General features: G+C 31.6%; 1 protein-coding gene across 6 annotated transcripts; it reads left to right on the plus strand.

Annotated features, from left to right (window-relative positions):
* The first annotated feature begins 2,274 nt into the window (after positions 1-2,274).
* LOC126668819 (uncharacterized) lies at positions 2,275-8,682 on the plus strand. 6 transcript variants are annotated; one of them, XM_050362013.2, is made up of 9 exons: positions 2,276-2,567; positions 2,704-2,786; positions 3,284-3,360; positions 3,948-4,424; positions 4,546-4,632; positions 5,045-7,064; positions 7,308-7,423; positions 8,151-8,263; positions 8,412-8,682. In XM_050362013.2, exons 3-9 carry the CDS (start codon positions 3,345-3,347, stop codon positions 8,517-8,519), a joined length of 2,937 nt encoding a protein of 978 aa, XP_050217970.1. In that variant the 5' UTR covers positions 2,276-2,567; positions 2,704-2,786; positions 3,284-3,344; the 3' UTR covers positions 8,520-8,682. The 6 variants fall into 6 exon arrangements, with proteins under 6 accessions (XP_050217967.1, XP_050217969.1, XP_050217968.1 ...); XM_050362016.2 differs by lacking the exon at positions 3,284-3,360 and having other exon boundaries at positions 2,279-2,567; XM_050362010.2 differs by lacking the exons at positions 2,704-2,786; positions 3,284-3,360 and having other exon boundaries at positions 2,275-2,567; positions 3,881-4,424.
* Positions 8,683-15,143: the final 6,461 nt, after the last annotated feature.

The raw sequence follows: 15,143 nt of genomic DNA on the forward strand, positions 1-15,143 counted from the left end.
TCTTAAGGTATCAAGGATAATATGTTGGTCGTAATTAAGATAAACAAAATTATTATTATAAAGCCTCCCAAAAACCAGAAAAGGTTGTAATATAATGCTGGAAAATTATTATTTTATCAAAAATTGAAAAGTCGTACCTCCTAACCTACTGAAACATGAGAAAAACATACAAATAAAAAAACTTATAGAGATATATTTATAAATATTAAAAATTACAATACATTATGTATATCAAATTTTATCTATAGCTATACTATATATAAAAGCACGGATGGAGGGGGACATGCACATTTACGTTAATATTCTTTTACTTTATAAAATATGATTATTAATTTAGATTGCTATTGAAATAATTATTAGAGTCTTAGAGTAGTAACTAAAATAAATAAAGCTTCCTTGGAGCATAGTTTGTAATTGCAGGATTTGTGTGTGTGTGTAATCGATATAAATGGTATGAATATGACCAGCCAACTGCTGAATGACTCAACAGTGTGTTGTGGAGTGTTTGTGTTGCTTTGTATGCCACCTTCAGTACTTAACAATCTGTCCAGTAATGCTAATTAATTATTATGTCGTCTTCATCTTCAACCTTCTTCTACAAATTACAATATAATAATCAGAAAGTTTTGTTCCATTTGAATGCGACGAGTTATGAGATTCAAAATCTGGTCTACTATTCTTGTAATTTTACAATATATACTTTTGAGTTTATGAATTCTGCATTTCTGACTTTATTTCGATGGATAGCGGACTAACTCACACTTCTTACGCCACCCTAACCTACAATTCCAATTCCTACACTGTTGTTGTGTGATATTTATTTTTCCATCAAACTCATTCGTTTCTGCATTTAAAATTGTAATTTATTATTTTACTTTTTTACAGTTGTGTAATATAATTTTTAGAGTTCTGTTCAACTTTTTAAAAAAAATTATGAAGACATTTCTGATTAATTGAAACTTTATAGACAGTTTCTTTTTCAAAGTTAAATTCTTTATATTAATAAATTATTGAATGTATAATTGTTTAATAATTGTTTAAATTATTAGATTAATAGTAAACTATTATTGAGATAAAAAAAATAGATTTATTACGTCAAATTTGAATTAAACAACTAGGTCATAGTTAGAGGTGGAGGGTTTGGACCCCATATGTTTGGAGAAATGGTGGTTCATCAATCATTCAACTTGTCAAGTGGTTCATCCTCACTTTTACAGTTTTCTAACTGATTAATTTATGGTATCACCTCCTTGTTGTAATTTTTTATATATGCTAATACTCTTATCAATCAAAATAAAATTAACTTAATTTATTCTAGCTGAAAAGTGGAAAAAAAAAATTGTCACAATAATGGAAAAAACTGATGGGGCCTAAAGAATCATAAAATTGAAGTTCCTAATGCGACAGAAGAAGAAGAATTTCTTTTAGTGACATGGAAAAATACTACAATACCTGTTATAATATCAAAATATTTTTCCAAAAAAACTATCCCTTACTAATATGTTGAATAAATATAATAATACAAATTAAAAGTCTTTTATAAAATGAAATGAGTTTTATATATTGACGTAACATATCCGCTGTATTGAATAATTTTTCTAATAATATCATTTTAATTTCATACTAAGTTGGCTAAAATATAGAAAAGGACACACAAATATGTTTTTAAGGAATTTTCTTTATACAAGCCTAATTCCTCACTATAAGAATTAATATGAATTTATGCGTCGGACAATAATCCGCTAGGTCGTGAGATTAAATCCTCTCACGAAGTCGAAAACTACTTAATCATATTAAGTGATGATTTGTTATTATTTTAAATAAATATTCTCTATTAATTAATTATTATATTTAATAATAATGAACATGAACGATTCATAATTCTTTTTGATGCGCTAAATTGCATCGATATAGATATTTTAAAGGTCCATTTATGACAAATTGATATTTTGATCGGTTGAAGAAAAAAAAACAAAGTTGATAACTTTGATGGGCACATGTGAAATCTAGTTGCTAGAAGTTGCTAAAAAATGGTACACGCCTTAAATGGATTCTTTTTGGGTTTCTTTTAAAAGAACACTCATTTTTAAATTTTTTTATAAAAATATCTATTTTTAATAATTTAGTAGGAGATTACTGGAAAGTCATTGGTAGATTAGAGATAAAAGGAGTATTTTTATAAAAGTTTTAAAAAATGGGATATAGAGGGTAATTTTGTTTTCATTAGAGATTCATGAATATGTATGAACAAAATAATTAAAAATATTTATTTCTTAAACTTAATATAATAATTTGCAGTTGCGAAACAGATAGAAGTGGCAATAAGAGCAGTGATAGAAATGAAGCATTTATTGGCATGGAAAGTGCCAACGTGGCAGAAGCAGGACCTCATAGGTGAGAATCTGAGCAAAAGCAGAGAGAGATTTGGTTTCAAGTAAATTGTAATTGCAACTGCTGCATTTTGGCACCATTCTTCTTTTGGCTCTACAATTCCATGTACATACTCCTCTGCAACTTGCTCAGAATTGAAGCACTCACTTCTAACCATAAGATTTGAAGCACATCAGGTTTGTTGAATCTTCACAATTCCTTATTCTATTATTGCTTTTTCTTTCTAAATCTTCTCTCTTATTGTTTTGGATATGATTCTCTGATATTCTGCTGGATTTATTCTCTCTAAGCCTGCTATGTTTTGTTTGTAAGCCATGCATTGCTCTTCAGCTTTTCTTGCTGCCAGGGGGTCAATCAACTTCTGCTCTTTGCTTTCTCATCATTTCTCTCTATATGTATGTCTGAATCTTTCTTCAAAAATTTGTGAATTCTTGAGCTGAAACTGATCATTGGGTGCATCCAGGGGCGTGCAATCGCTCACCTTATAATTTTGAGTCCCTTTTGAAAAACGTTGATATGAAATTGAAATATATGATTTTGTCACCTTAAATTATATAGTTTGCCCACCTTAAAATTTATTTGTTTTCAATTTTACTCATCTTATAAAGTTTCGATATTAATCTTAACCACCTTATAAAATATTTCTGAGTCCGTCACTAGGTGCATCAACATACACATACCATCCTACTATATTAGGGCGGAGCGAGGAATTCAAGAGAGGGTATTTGTAGTTGTTATTGGGGAGGCAATACAGTTTAATTGTAGGAACAGTTTAATTTGAGAAATAGAGATGTATAGATAGAACTAATTTTAAGTCATATTGGTCTCTCATAATTCCTTTTTAATGATTTATTTATTTATATTTCCAATATAAAATTGGAAACGAAATTAGCGAGCGATTATCGGAGGGGCGGGGTGGGAGGTATACATCACGTCGGACCAACTCTAGAACAATGGTAGAACCTAAGGGTAAGAAAAGAATGTCATTCAAGGTACATGCTTAGTTTCCTAGAATTTAAATGAAAAAATGAGGCTCATGGAGATACAAGTGAGTGATGTTTTCCTCTCTTAGAAGTTGGAATATTGTTTTATGTAATGTCGTGCGCATTCAATTTGGTGTATTTTTCCTTCATGATCGTCTACCTCAACCCGCTCTCACACTGCATAAGTGCATAGCAATTGAATACTTTTCGCTGCCTTAAAATCTGATCTTATAACTTATAAGCCATCATTAATAAATTTGATATCTTTGATGATGAGATATAAGGACTTGAAGCTTTAAGGCAATCTGATTATAAATGTGCCACAAAATCTTCTCCTTATATGCAACTGAATTTTGATGTGAATTGTTAACGGGAAACTAAAGTCTGTAACTTCGACTTATAACATATTCTAAGTTTATCAGTGTTAATTTTGGTAGAATGGTAATTTAACGCCTTGTAGTTGAAAACCTTTCCTCCATAATGTTGAATTCAATTATTTTGTGTAGACAGAGTTTTTCGTGTTTAGCACCATGGAGAAGTCTGACTTTGACCTGGACCTCATTGGCATTTCAGGATTGGCTACGGAAGAGTCCATTCACGGAAAGAAAGTGGATGACAAAAACGTAGAACCGTCAACTAATTTATGCCTTGCTGTGGGTTATTCCAATCAGTGCATTCAGAGAATCTTGAACAATGATCCAGGTGCAGGTGCAAATGCAGCTTCAGCAGCATACATGACATTAGTAGCCGCAGACCCGCTGTCTGAACTAGTTTGGTCTCCGCATAAAGGTTTGTGTATTAGATGTGCTGATGGAAGCTTCACAGAGAAAAATCCTTCTCTGTCGTGGGGTGTAGGACCTACCATTATGGCAAACGCATCAAATTCTGATAAACCCGTGTCAAATACTGACAAACCTACCAATAGCGAAATACGTATAGCATCTCTGGCAGCATGTAATCTGGCTTGTGAGGTTGCTGGAAGAAATATTACCACCATATTTCCTACAAGCATCATGCCTATCAGTGGAACAAGTCTTGAACTCAGGACAGGTAAATGATTTATTGGTTTGGCATATCACGAAATAGTGTACTGTCGAACCTGGACCTAATTCTTTTAGTACAGTATGTCCCAAATCTGTGTCCTGGATTACTAACACTTATCATCTGGCAGCTAGTGGTGATCAGCTGGAAGAAATGAAAAATGGAATGGACTTCCGTTTTCTACAGAACGAGAATAGAAGGAGCAAAAAAGGGAAAGGTAAATGTGATTTAGTTAACAACGATATGGTTGGCAATTTGGCACCAGAGTTAAAAGACAAATTCCAAGTCTATCACTTGCTTGATGTTGTCATTTAGTGCCATTGGAAATGATATACGGATTATTACACTCTGCTGTCGTTTCATAGTTGGAAACTATTTGTTCATATTGTTCTGAAAATGGAATTCGATATACATTAAAAAAGAACCAAATATTTTCTGAAGAGTTCATAATTTGCTACTAATGCAAGAGCATACAAGATTTCAGAAGCATTTCATGAAGCTGTTCACCTAAAATCATGTTTTGACATTTTTGTTGACATATTTGACAGATTCACATATCATGCTAACAGCTTCATCTTTTCATTTTCTTACACCATTTATGGAATGGCACTAATTTCTTCTATTGCCAGTTGAAACAGATGTACCTGAACTGAACATGGGACAAAATTATCCAACTTCCGAGGAGCCTATTGTCAGAGCTTCAGATATTAGTGATAGAAAGCATGCTTTAAGAATGGGAATTGTATTGGCCTCTGAAATAAATACTTTGGAAAAGTTTGAAGTTTATGATACTGAAATTATTTCTGGGAAGAGAAAGGTGGAATCAACTTCAATTAGAGAAAATGATAGCAAAAACAAGATGGTCATAAGGCCTCATGCCCTTTTGCCCTTGGACAAACTGGAGTCAACTGCTGAGAATGATGTAGCAACTCCATTTGGTGAAAATGTTTTACCGTCAGAATGTCCTGATAGAAGGATTGAAAATAATACTCGGCATGGAGATGAGTTACTTCCGGTGGACAAGACTCTTGCAGTTAATCCGGCTCCTGCTAACAGTAGATTCCGCAAGAAACAAAAAAAAGGCAAGTCCCGGGCCTTATCTGATGGAGATGCAAAGGAAAGGATGTCAAATGAGGAGGATGGTAGTCATGAGAGTGTTGAAAGCTGTAATAGTGGTAGACTATTTTCAACAGGGAAACGGCAATGGAATGATCAACAGTTGATTGTAAGCAGCAAAAGAGTCAAAGGACAAACTAATCAAGATAGCTCATTCATGAATTGGATCTCAAATATGATGAAGGGGGTCTTAAAGTCAAGTGAAGAAAAAGAACCTTCTATTTCTCATGGTCATGAGAATCCTGAACAGGATACTTTCGCAAGTAATAGAGAAGAAGACCCCACATGCAGACCTGTTGGGTTTCAATCCATTTTTCAGTCGCTTTATTGCCGTAAGACCAACACTCAACAAGCTGTCACCTTGAATGCTGATCATCAACAGGAAGGATTTATAGAAAGCGAGCTGGACAATAAAATGTGTGACCTGAATGCTACTCCAATAGCTTGTCGTATGGTGACTGGTAATGTTTACAAGCGGCTTCTGCCATCGACTGAGAGGTTCAATGATTCTGCTTCTGGTAACCAAGCTGGTACAGCTTTCCATTCAAGAGATATACTCATGAATTTTTCTGCCATTAGAGAAAGCAACAGGAGCATCTCAACTGAGAACCAAAATTCATGCAACGTGGAAACTGGTAGGGCTGAAGATGGAATAAGCTTCAATTCTTCCAAGGGGGAAAAAATGGATTCAAAACTGGCATCCGAAGAGAAACCGACCCATAATTTTGATTACAAAGGTGAACCACTAGAAAGCTTGTGGATATCTCGATTTACTCCAAAAACTTCTGGTCCTTCATTAAACAACAAAAGGACCGGTGAGCCTCTTAACTGTTGTGCTGATGGCATGAAGCTGAAACCTCTGTTACAGAATCCTCTTGGTTCTTCTAGTAAACTTGAAAATGTTGAGGCTAAGAAACACTCTACTGAAGCGTCGCCGCGTGTACAAAATTCTGGTACCGCTGATGAGGCTTCCTTCAGTTTTTATAAAGTGAAGAGACACAGTGATGAAATTTCGACATATAAACCGAATCCTATTCTGCCCTCCTCAGGAGTCAAATTTTCAGAGGCAATGGCTTCTGTTTTTGCAAGGAGATTGGATGCCCTCAAACACATTCCACCTTCATATAACACAGACCCTGCAGCTCATGAAACAATGACCTGTTTCTTTTGCGGCATAAGGGGTCACCATTTGCAAGAATGTCCTTATGTAACTGATACTGAACTTGAAGATCTCTTAGGCAATGTTAACTCATATGAGGGGATAAAAGAATTGCCTTGTGTGTGTATTAGATGTAATCAGCTGAGTCATTGGGCGGTTGCATGTCCTAATATTGCTGCCAATGCTCGTGCAGTTTGTTATAGGAATGAATCTGGAATTGAGAAAGAATGTGCTTCAAGTTCCAGAGTAAAGGGATTGAAAGAAAACCAAATGGCAGCTCCTTATGGTCTTATCAGTGGCTTGATTTCTGATATACCAAATGGAATCTCTGATGCAGTAAGAAGCCTTCGTTTGACAAGAACAAATATTCTCAAGTGAGTAAATCATGATAATTAGTCTTTCCTTGAATAGTTGCTTCCGTTACGAAATTGTTTCAATGAAAAGAGATTAGAAATAGAAATTACCAATTTTCATTTATGGCTGTGAATGTTGAAAGTGATTCCTTCCAATTATTATATGGAACACTTGAACAAAATGCTGATACTGTTCATACTAAACTGATATTGCAAATTAATTCCTGTCTATTGCTTATATTTTCCGTGTCGTGTGGTCATCAGATGGATGAAATCCGACGTGCCACTCTCACCTCTTGATGGTTATTTTGTGCGCTTGCGGCTTGGGAAGTGGGAAGAGGGACTAGGAGGAACCGGATACTATGTAGCTCGCATTACTGGTACTTTTTGTGCACTGTTATCAAAATTGCATGCTTCGTCACCAAACCAATTTATATCTCTAGAGCGATCACAAATTAATCGGAATTGATTCCTAATCTATTGAACTGATAGTGAATTGTTAGGAATCCTTGAATCACATGTTTCATCTGATTAATAAGAAAATATATTAGAAAAGAAATTCATCAAAAATAAAATATATTAGAAAAGAAGAAATAAATAAATAACCACCCAAATTTGCCGTTTCATATACTATAGATCAAAAGAGGAAAAAATATTAGTACTTTCATTAGCACTTAGACTAGTATTTTAGATCTTTTAGTTTTATTTTTAATTTAGTAATTTTTTTAAAGAATGTTACAAGGTACACATTAGTTAGTTTGTTAAGCATGTCTGTTGAAAGTAATTTAATTTATTCATTAAGACTTTATTTTTTGTATTCAACAATTATATAGTTCAAATTTTTAGGAATATATGAAATTTCATATATCATTTATGCGAGCATATTTTTGTCAACGATACTAAATATAAACGGAATCTTACGATTCGATTCTCGATTTCCGATTCAGTAATCAAGCATTTTGATTCTCGATTTAACAACTATGCTTTTGTGGACGATTCACATATCTATTGTCAACATACACTGATTGATTGCAGTTAATGAATGAAAAATTCTGATAGTAGAAGCTGATATTTCTTGTTTGTAAACTTTTTTTTATGAATGCACAGGAATTCAAATAGAGAGTTCATCAAAGAAGTGCAAAGCATCCATCTCCTTAAATGTCGGTGGAATCAGAAGCGTAGTCGAAAGTCGATATGTCTCCAACCATGACTTTCTTGAGGTAAAAATCTGACAAGTTGTTGTTTCAGATGTTCACTGTGAAACCTTCGTTTTGCATAAGTAATAAGCTTATATATATATATATAGATTGCTTGCAGTTGAAGTTTCAACTGTTCTCTCTTACTAAAAGCTGTGTGTGTATTTTTCAGGATGAGCTTAGGGCATGGTGGTCTGCTACTTTAACAAATGGCGGCACATTACCATCCGAAGAAGAGTTGAGACTGAAAGTTGAAGAAAAGAAAAAACTGGGATTTTAGGGCCAAAATAAAAAAATCAAAATTTGCTGTCAACAATGTTATTGTACAGGTCATTTCTCCCACTTATGTAAATAAATTTAATCTGTATCACTAAATTTTGATTTTTTTTTTCCTGGCAAATGTGAATAATGAAAGAATTACAAGATCTTCAGATTTTGGCTTTGATGGGTCTCTCATATCTATGTATGGAAATTCTTACATCGATTCAATCTTTACTTTAATTATTTATTAAATGATAGAAAAATGAAAAGAAAATATTGAGAAATAAAATTTTTAAAATTAGACTGGATAAGTCGATTAAAGAATTTAGGGGCCGTTTGGTTAAAGGTTAGGAATCGGAAAGGGAATGAGAAGGAATGGGAATGATTGTATTCATTTTTTATTTGGTTCAAAATTAGTGTGGGAATGGGTAAAATTTAATAAAAAAAATTATTTATTATTTATTAAAAACACTTTCTTTCTTTTTTAAAATATTTTTTATATAAAAAAAAAATTTAAAACAAATTTAAAACAAAATTAATTTTTTTTAAAAAATTAAATAAAAAAGATTTTTTTAAAAAAATATTTTTTTTAAAATTTTGTTTTTTAAGAAATTAAAAAATTATTTTAAAAAAATAAAAAATATTTTTTTTATTATTTCAAGTATATTTTTTAAAATAAATATTTAAAAATATTTTTTTTAATAATTATATATTGATTATTTATTATTAAAATATTTTGTTAAATTTTGATTTCCATGTGCACTTTGACAAAACAAATACAAACAATGGAAATTATTTCCATTTCTATTTTCATTCCCCTTTTTTTGGCAAAACAAACGGCCTCTTAGATTGGATTGTTATTTATACGAACAATTAAAAAAAATGAAAGGAGTAGAATTTATAATTTTATAAATCATCAATTGTGAAAAGTAAATAAATATTCTATTCTTCATATAATAGATAAGGTTGGACAATCATTCATTTGGTTTCCTATATTTGTCCACTTCAGCAGCCATATATGGGTTAAATCTTATCCTTTAAATATAGACTTTCTTTATTCAGCCAATTCTGATAAATATTAAAGCATTAATAATTAGAAGTTATTAATTTATGGTGTTTAATTAACCAATTCCTAGCTTCACACCATCTGAGTTTCTTGCAATTTGATAGCATAGACGTAAGAAATTGATATGCATTAGCAGCAGTTGCATTATAATTAATTTTAATGACCAAATAGAAAAGCAGTATAATGAGAACGGAAGAATCAAAGGACTTGCAAGTGTATGATTAGGGTCAACCATGTAACCGCAAAATTGCAATCTGCTAAAATCTTTAAAAATATAAATTGAGAACGTGAAACAATACTACAAATTTGCTTAGCAAATAGTAGAGTTTAATTGAGGCTTATTCACCAAAAAATATCAAACCTTTACAGTTTGAGTCAATTTTAAATCTTTAAAAACCGTCATATTTAGCCAAACCTTATATGTTGTGTTTTTTTTCCAGCTATTTTTGAATCGAACCGGATTATATGCCTACATGTTATATATGTCACTGCCAACTCAGCAAAACTAGCTGACATGGCACATTACAAATCACTAACTCAAACATAACCAAACCAAAGACTAAATCAAATAAAACCAAATCCAACTAAATCAAATCAATTTAAAAATTATTTTTTAAAACTCATAAATATTTTAAAAAATTAATATTAATTTATTTCATTTAATAAAATGATAGATATGTAAATAATTTAATTTTTTTATTAAATAGATAAAAAATCATAAAATTAAAATATTCAAAAATCACTAACAATTTAATTAATATATTTTTTTATTATAAGACGAACGAAACATATTTTTCCCTAATGTTTTCGTCAATTACCGCTAATTTTTTCAAAGAATCTACTTTGAAAAACAAAATTTCCGCCGCCAACTCAAACCGTTCCGGCGGTCGTCATCTACTCTGGCCATCGCTCCGAATTTTTTTTCAAAGTCTATTCTAGCCATGGAGAAGACGAGAAGACGAGCAGATCTCGTGTTCTCCATGGCTGGAGAAGACGAGCTTATCTCGTCTTCTCTAGCCATGGAGAAGATGAACAATTCATCTTCTCCATGGCTGGAGTCTATCCAGCCATGGAATCTGAAGAAGACTTCAGCCATGGCGATGGCCGGAGTGGATGATAGCCGGAGTGAATGGTGGCCGAATGGGCGTTGGCTAGAGTAAGAGTGGCGGTGGCATTAGCGGAAGTCGATGTCCGTTTGGATAAATATTATTTTCAAGATAAATTGAAATTTAATTAAACTAAATAGAATTTTAAATTATTTTTTGAGATAAATTATGATATCCATTTGAATATTTCGATTTTTATTTATTTAGTAAAAATTTAAAATAAAATTATTAAATAAGTACGAGTTTAAATAATGTCACGACCCAATTTATTGAGCCGAGACCGGCGCTAGGGAATGGGAGTGATAGCTCTGAAACTCGTAGCAAGCCTAAAACTACTAATAATTTTTTCGCATTTAAAAGTATATTATTATGTATGAAACATTTCAGAAAAAGCTCTTGTAGATAATATCATTATAAATAGCAAAATATTATATTAGAGTTTACAATACAAAATACCGTTTGAAATCAAACCGTCTATTTAATACTGACATCTACTGACTACTGCAGCTTTAGGAACTCATACTTGTTCAAGTCCAATGACTTTTGGCACAATGAAGATGGCTTGTCTGATCCGACTTCTAATACCTGCAAACATCAGAGTGAGGGGTCAGTATTTGGGAAAATACTGAGTGAGTTTGCAAGCTACTAATGGTATTATCAAAATATAGCGCCATACGCTTAATACGTTTGTAAATTCATGATATAAGTAAACAGCAAAGATTCTTAATTTCAAAGTGTGAGTCCAACTCACTAGATACGGGGACTACAGACTACACCGTATCCGAGTACTCTCTCGTATCGAATCTTAAAGAGGGAGTCCAACTCACTGGTGGGTCCAACCCACTAGATACGGGGTTTAAGTTACACCGTAACCGAGTTCACCCTCGTGTCGTATTCGTATTATATCATGCATCAATATATTAAATCTCAATCACAGAGTCAGTCACTCTAGACTGACTCACTAATGATCACGCAGCCTATTGACACCCAATAGGTAGTTGGTCTCTTTGGACCGCACATTAGACACTCATCTTCAAAACAACGAATACAACATCATCTATATAATCAAATTCATCAACCTATCATCTCATATAACAGTTCATATAAATATGATATATGGATAATAATACTAATAAGGTATGAAAATATATTTCATAATAATACGCAAAAGTAAATTTGCCACTCACAGTGACCGCTATCCAAAACTGCATAATCGTCACCCGAACACGTAGGTTCCGTGCGTCTTTTGGTCTCGTTGCTACTCCAGCTCGACGGCCTGATAGCTTGTCGATACATCCATTTCCTATTCACATCATACTTACGTTTAATTCATAAACGTAAATCTTGTACTAATACTATAAGTTATAAACTTAGGTTAACGTAATCGTATTCCTAATACAGCTCTTAACTTTGATCGCGTTCTAATACTTAATAGAGATACTTGTTATATCTCTTATTCATCGATTCCTAAACTTAGGTTTCTTATATCTCGAAACCCTAATCAAACACGTTATGTTCGATAATCAAATTTCTCGTTTTTGGGGTTCATATTCCCTTTTCAATGTCCGACACTTTTAAGAGTCGGAAACTATGTTAAAACGGGGCGAAAACGCTTAAATAGGTAGGTCTATGGGTTGTGCGAACGCACGAGAAATTGTGTGCGTTCGCACATCCTTGGTGTGCGTTCGCACACCATGTGTGCGATCGCACATATTTGTGTGCGTTGGCACACACAGTGCCTCGCACGATTCGGAATCTGTTTCCGATCGATTCCGACGTGCTCGAACTTGATTCTGACATGCCCCTATCTCATTTTAATACAATTTCAACTCCAAATCCATCAAAAACGATAATAGAAACGCGATTACAATTCGTTAAATTCGTTAAAACGAATTAACCCTTATTTACTAATTCTCGAAACAAAAAAATCAAGTTCACCTCGATTTGAAGCTTAACGATGATAGAGAATTTAATTCTGAACAAATTGATATAAAGAACGCTCGATTTGGACGAGAAACGACGAAACGGCAATGGATCGTAATCGTTCGCCATTTTCCTTCACTGGTGCCATCCTCCTTCTGCTCCTTTCCCTTTTTCTGGAATCATATGATTCCTTTATGTTATATCTATACTTCTATACTATATATAAAAGCACGGATGGGGGCGGGGAGACAGGCGAATTTACGAAATAACCCTTTTCAGTTTACTACTAAATAAATGTTTTATAGTCATTAACTAATGAATTATTTAATTAATCAATATTATAATTAAAGTCCTAATAAGAATAGATAGATAAATTATCTCCAATTTAATTTTTAGTATGTAAAAAATAACTAAATTGTCTCCAAATTAGTAGGAATTTATATGTACATTTATGATTTAGCAAATTATCCCTTTTTAATTTATACTTAACTAATTACTTAACTTATAATTTTATGGAAGTTTGGTTCCCTTTACACTTCAAAATCTTACCTATAAAATTTTCATTGCATACTTAAATTTTATTTTCTTTCTTAAGTAATATTTTAAATTTTCTTATTAATTTTTTATTAACTAATATATTTAACTAATAATGAAGTTAAGATGACATAAATATAGTTTATTACTATGAATATTTATTTTTTACATTAATATGTATACCCGTGAGTTTTCAGTTTACATAAATTACTTTTTTATTTTCATTATTTTCATTTTTCAATTGTTTTAGTTGAAATATAAAAACAAAAATTTAATTAAAATAATGTTACTAAATTAATTAAAGTTAAATTTTATGTTGGTTAGAAATAAAATAAAATGGTATAATTATAATAAATTTGATTAATACTTAAATTGATAAGTCACGCCACGAGCCACGTGCGTAGCACGTAATGCGAAACTAGTATATATATATATATATGTTGGATAATTGTCCATTTTGATCATTCTTTTCTTAACTTAAACCAATTCTCTTTTAAACTTTCTAATTTAACCCAATTGTTAAATTATCCTTTTAACTCAATTACTTACGTATTATTTATATTCAAATAAATAATACTAACACAAGATTATTACTTTCCGTTAATAATCTTTCAATTGCTATTTCCGAGACTTAATTGGCTAATTTATAATTTGGTCCTTGTACTTTTCAAAAATTGCAATGTAGCCCAAAACGTATCCGCGCCCAAATTTTAAAAGGTCTCCGATTGACCTGAAATTTTTACCACTATTATTATAAAACATTTCGCGGACCTTTGCGAAACAATTTTCCTTTTCGGGACTTAACTGGTTAAATTACCACTTTGATCCCTGAACTCTAGTTTGAGACTTTTCTCGATATTTTTCCTTTTAATTTAAATTCCAACTTTAGAATTGGAATATGATGTTAAATTCCGCATAATTACTTCCCCAATACCAACCTACTAAAGACTTATTTACTTTTAATTTCTTGGAAATCATTTCCGATATTGCCACCCTGGCGAATCAGAACTGGACACATGGTCCAAATAAATACTTAAATATTTTAGGGTATTACAAATAATTAATCCATTATTGATTTGAATAAGTTGGATTTGATTTTATTTGGGTTATTATGTGGTTAATTGTGTAGTTTGATTAAATTGAGTTAGTGGTTTGAGATGTTGCCATGTCAGCTAAATTGTTTAGTTGGAATTGACATGGCTGATATGCGAGCAACAAATGCGGTTTGATTTAAAAATGGCAAAAAAAAAAAATATATAAAATTTAGCTAAATCTGGTGGTTTTAATGCTATAACTGACCCAAGACGTAAAAGTTTAGTATTTTTTAAAGAATAAGCTTTTAATTAATTGACACCCAAGTGGAAAGAGACCTTGAATATGACAACTGGGGACCATATGGATTTAAAGAGAAAAGAGAATAGCACATATGCTGTCTTACACAATTATCTTCAAATAAATAAAATAGTGTATATATCTTTGATAATCAAAATCAAAATTTAACTTATGTATGATATACTTTTTAAATTTAAAGCTTATTTTAATAAAAAAAAATAAGTGAAAAATGATAAAATAAATATGGTAATTTAAAATAAAATAAAAAACTGGTGCTCTAGTCTAGATATAGAAAGCAAACTAACATAAAAAATAATTCATTCGAGTATTATTTTATAATATATAATTTTTATAATAAACAAATTTGAATTTATAAACAGTCTACTACAGATGCTTTTATTTCTAATAAGATTTATTTTAATAATATTTTACATGTTTATTAGAAAGTTATCTTCTATCTTAAAGTATGTTTTTCATTTGTTCTATTTTTTTCTAATTTTAAATAATACTTTTTACTTTTATCTGTCATTAATGATTAACTGAATTTACTAATAATAAATTTAAATCTTTAACCTGCCTGCTGAATTCTATCGGCAAAGTGTGGTAGGAGTAGGTAGGGCAGTTGCATATTAATTACCAGTGTTTATCTCATGCATTGGTTGTGCCATGTTATATTTAACAA

The sequence above is a fragment of the Mercurialis annua genome, linkage group LG2 (genome assembly GCF_937616625.2).
Source record: "Mercurialis annua linkage group LG2, ddMerAnnu1.2, whole genome shotgun sequence".
NCBI lineage: Eukaryota > Viridiplantae > Streptophyta > Magnoliopsida > Malpighiales > Euphorbiaceae > Mercurialis > Mercurialis annua.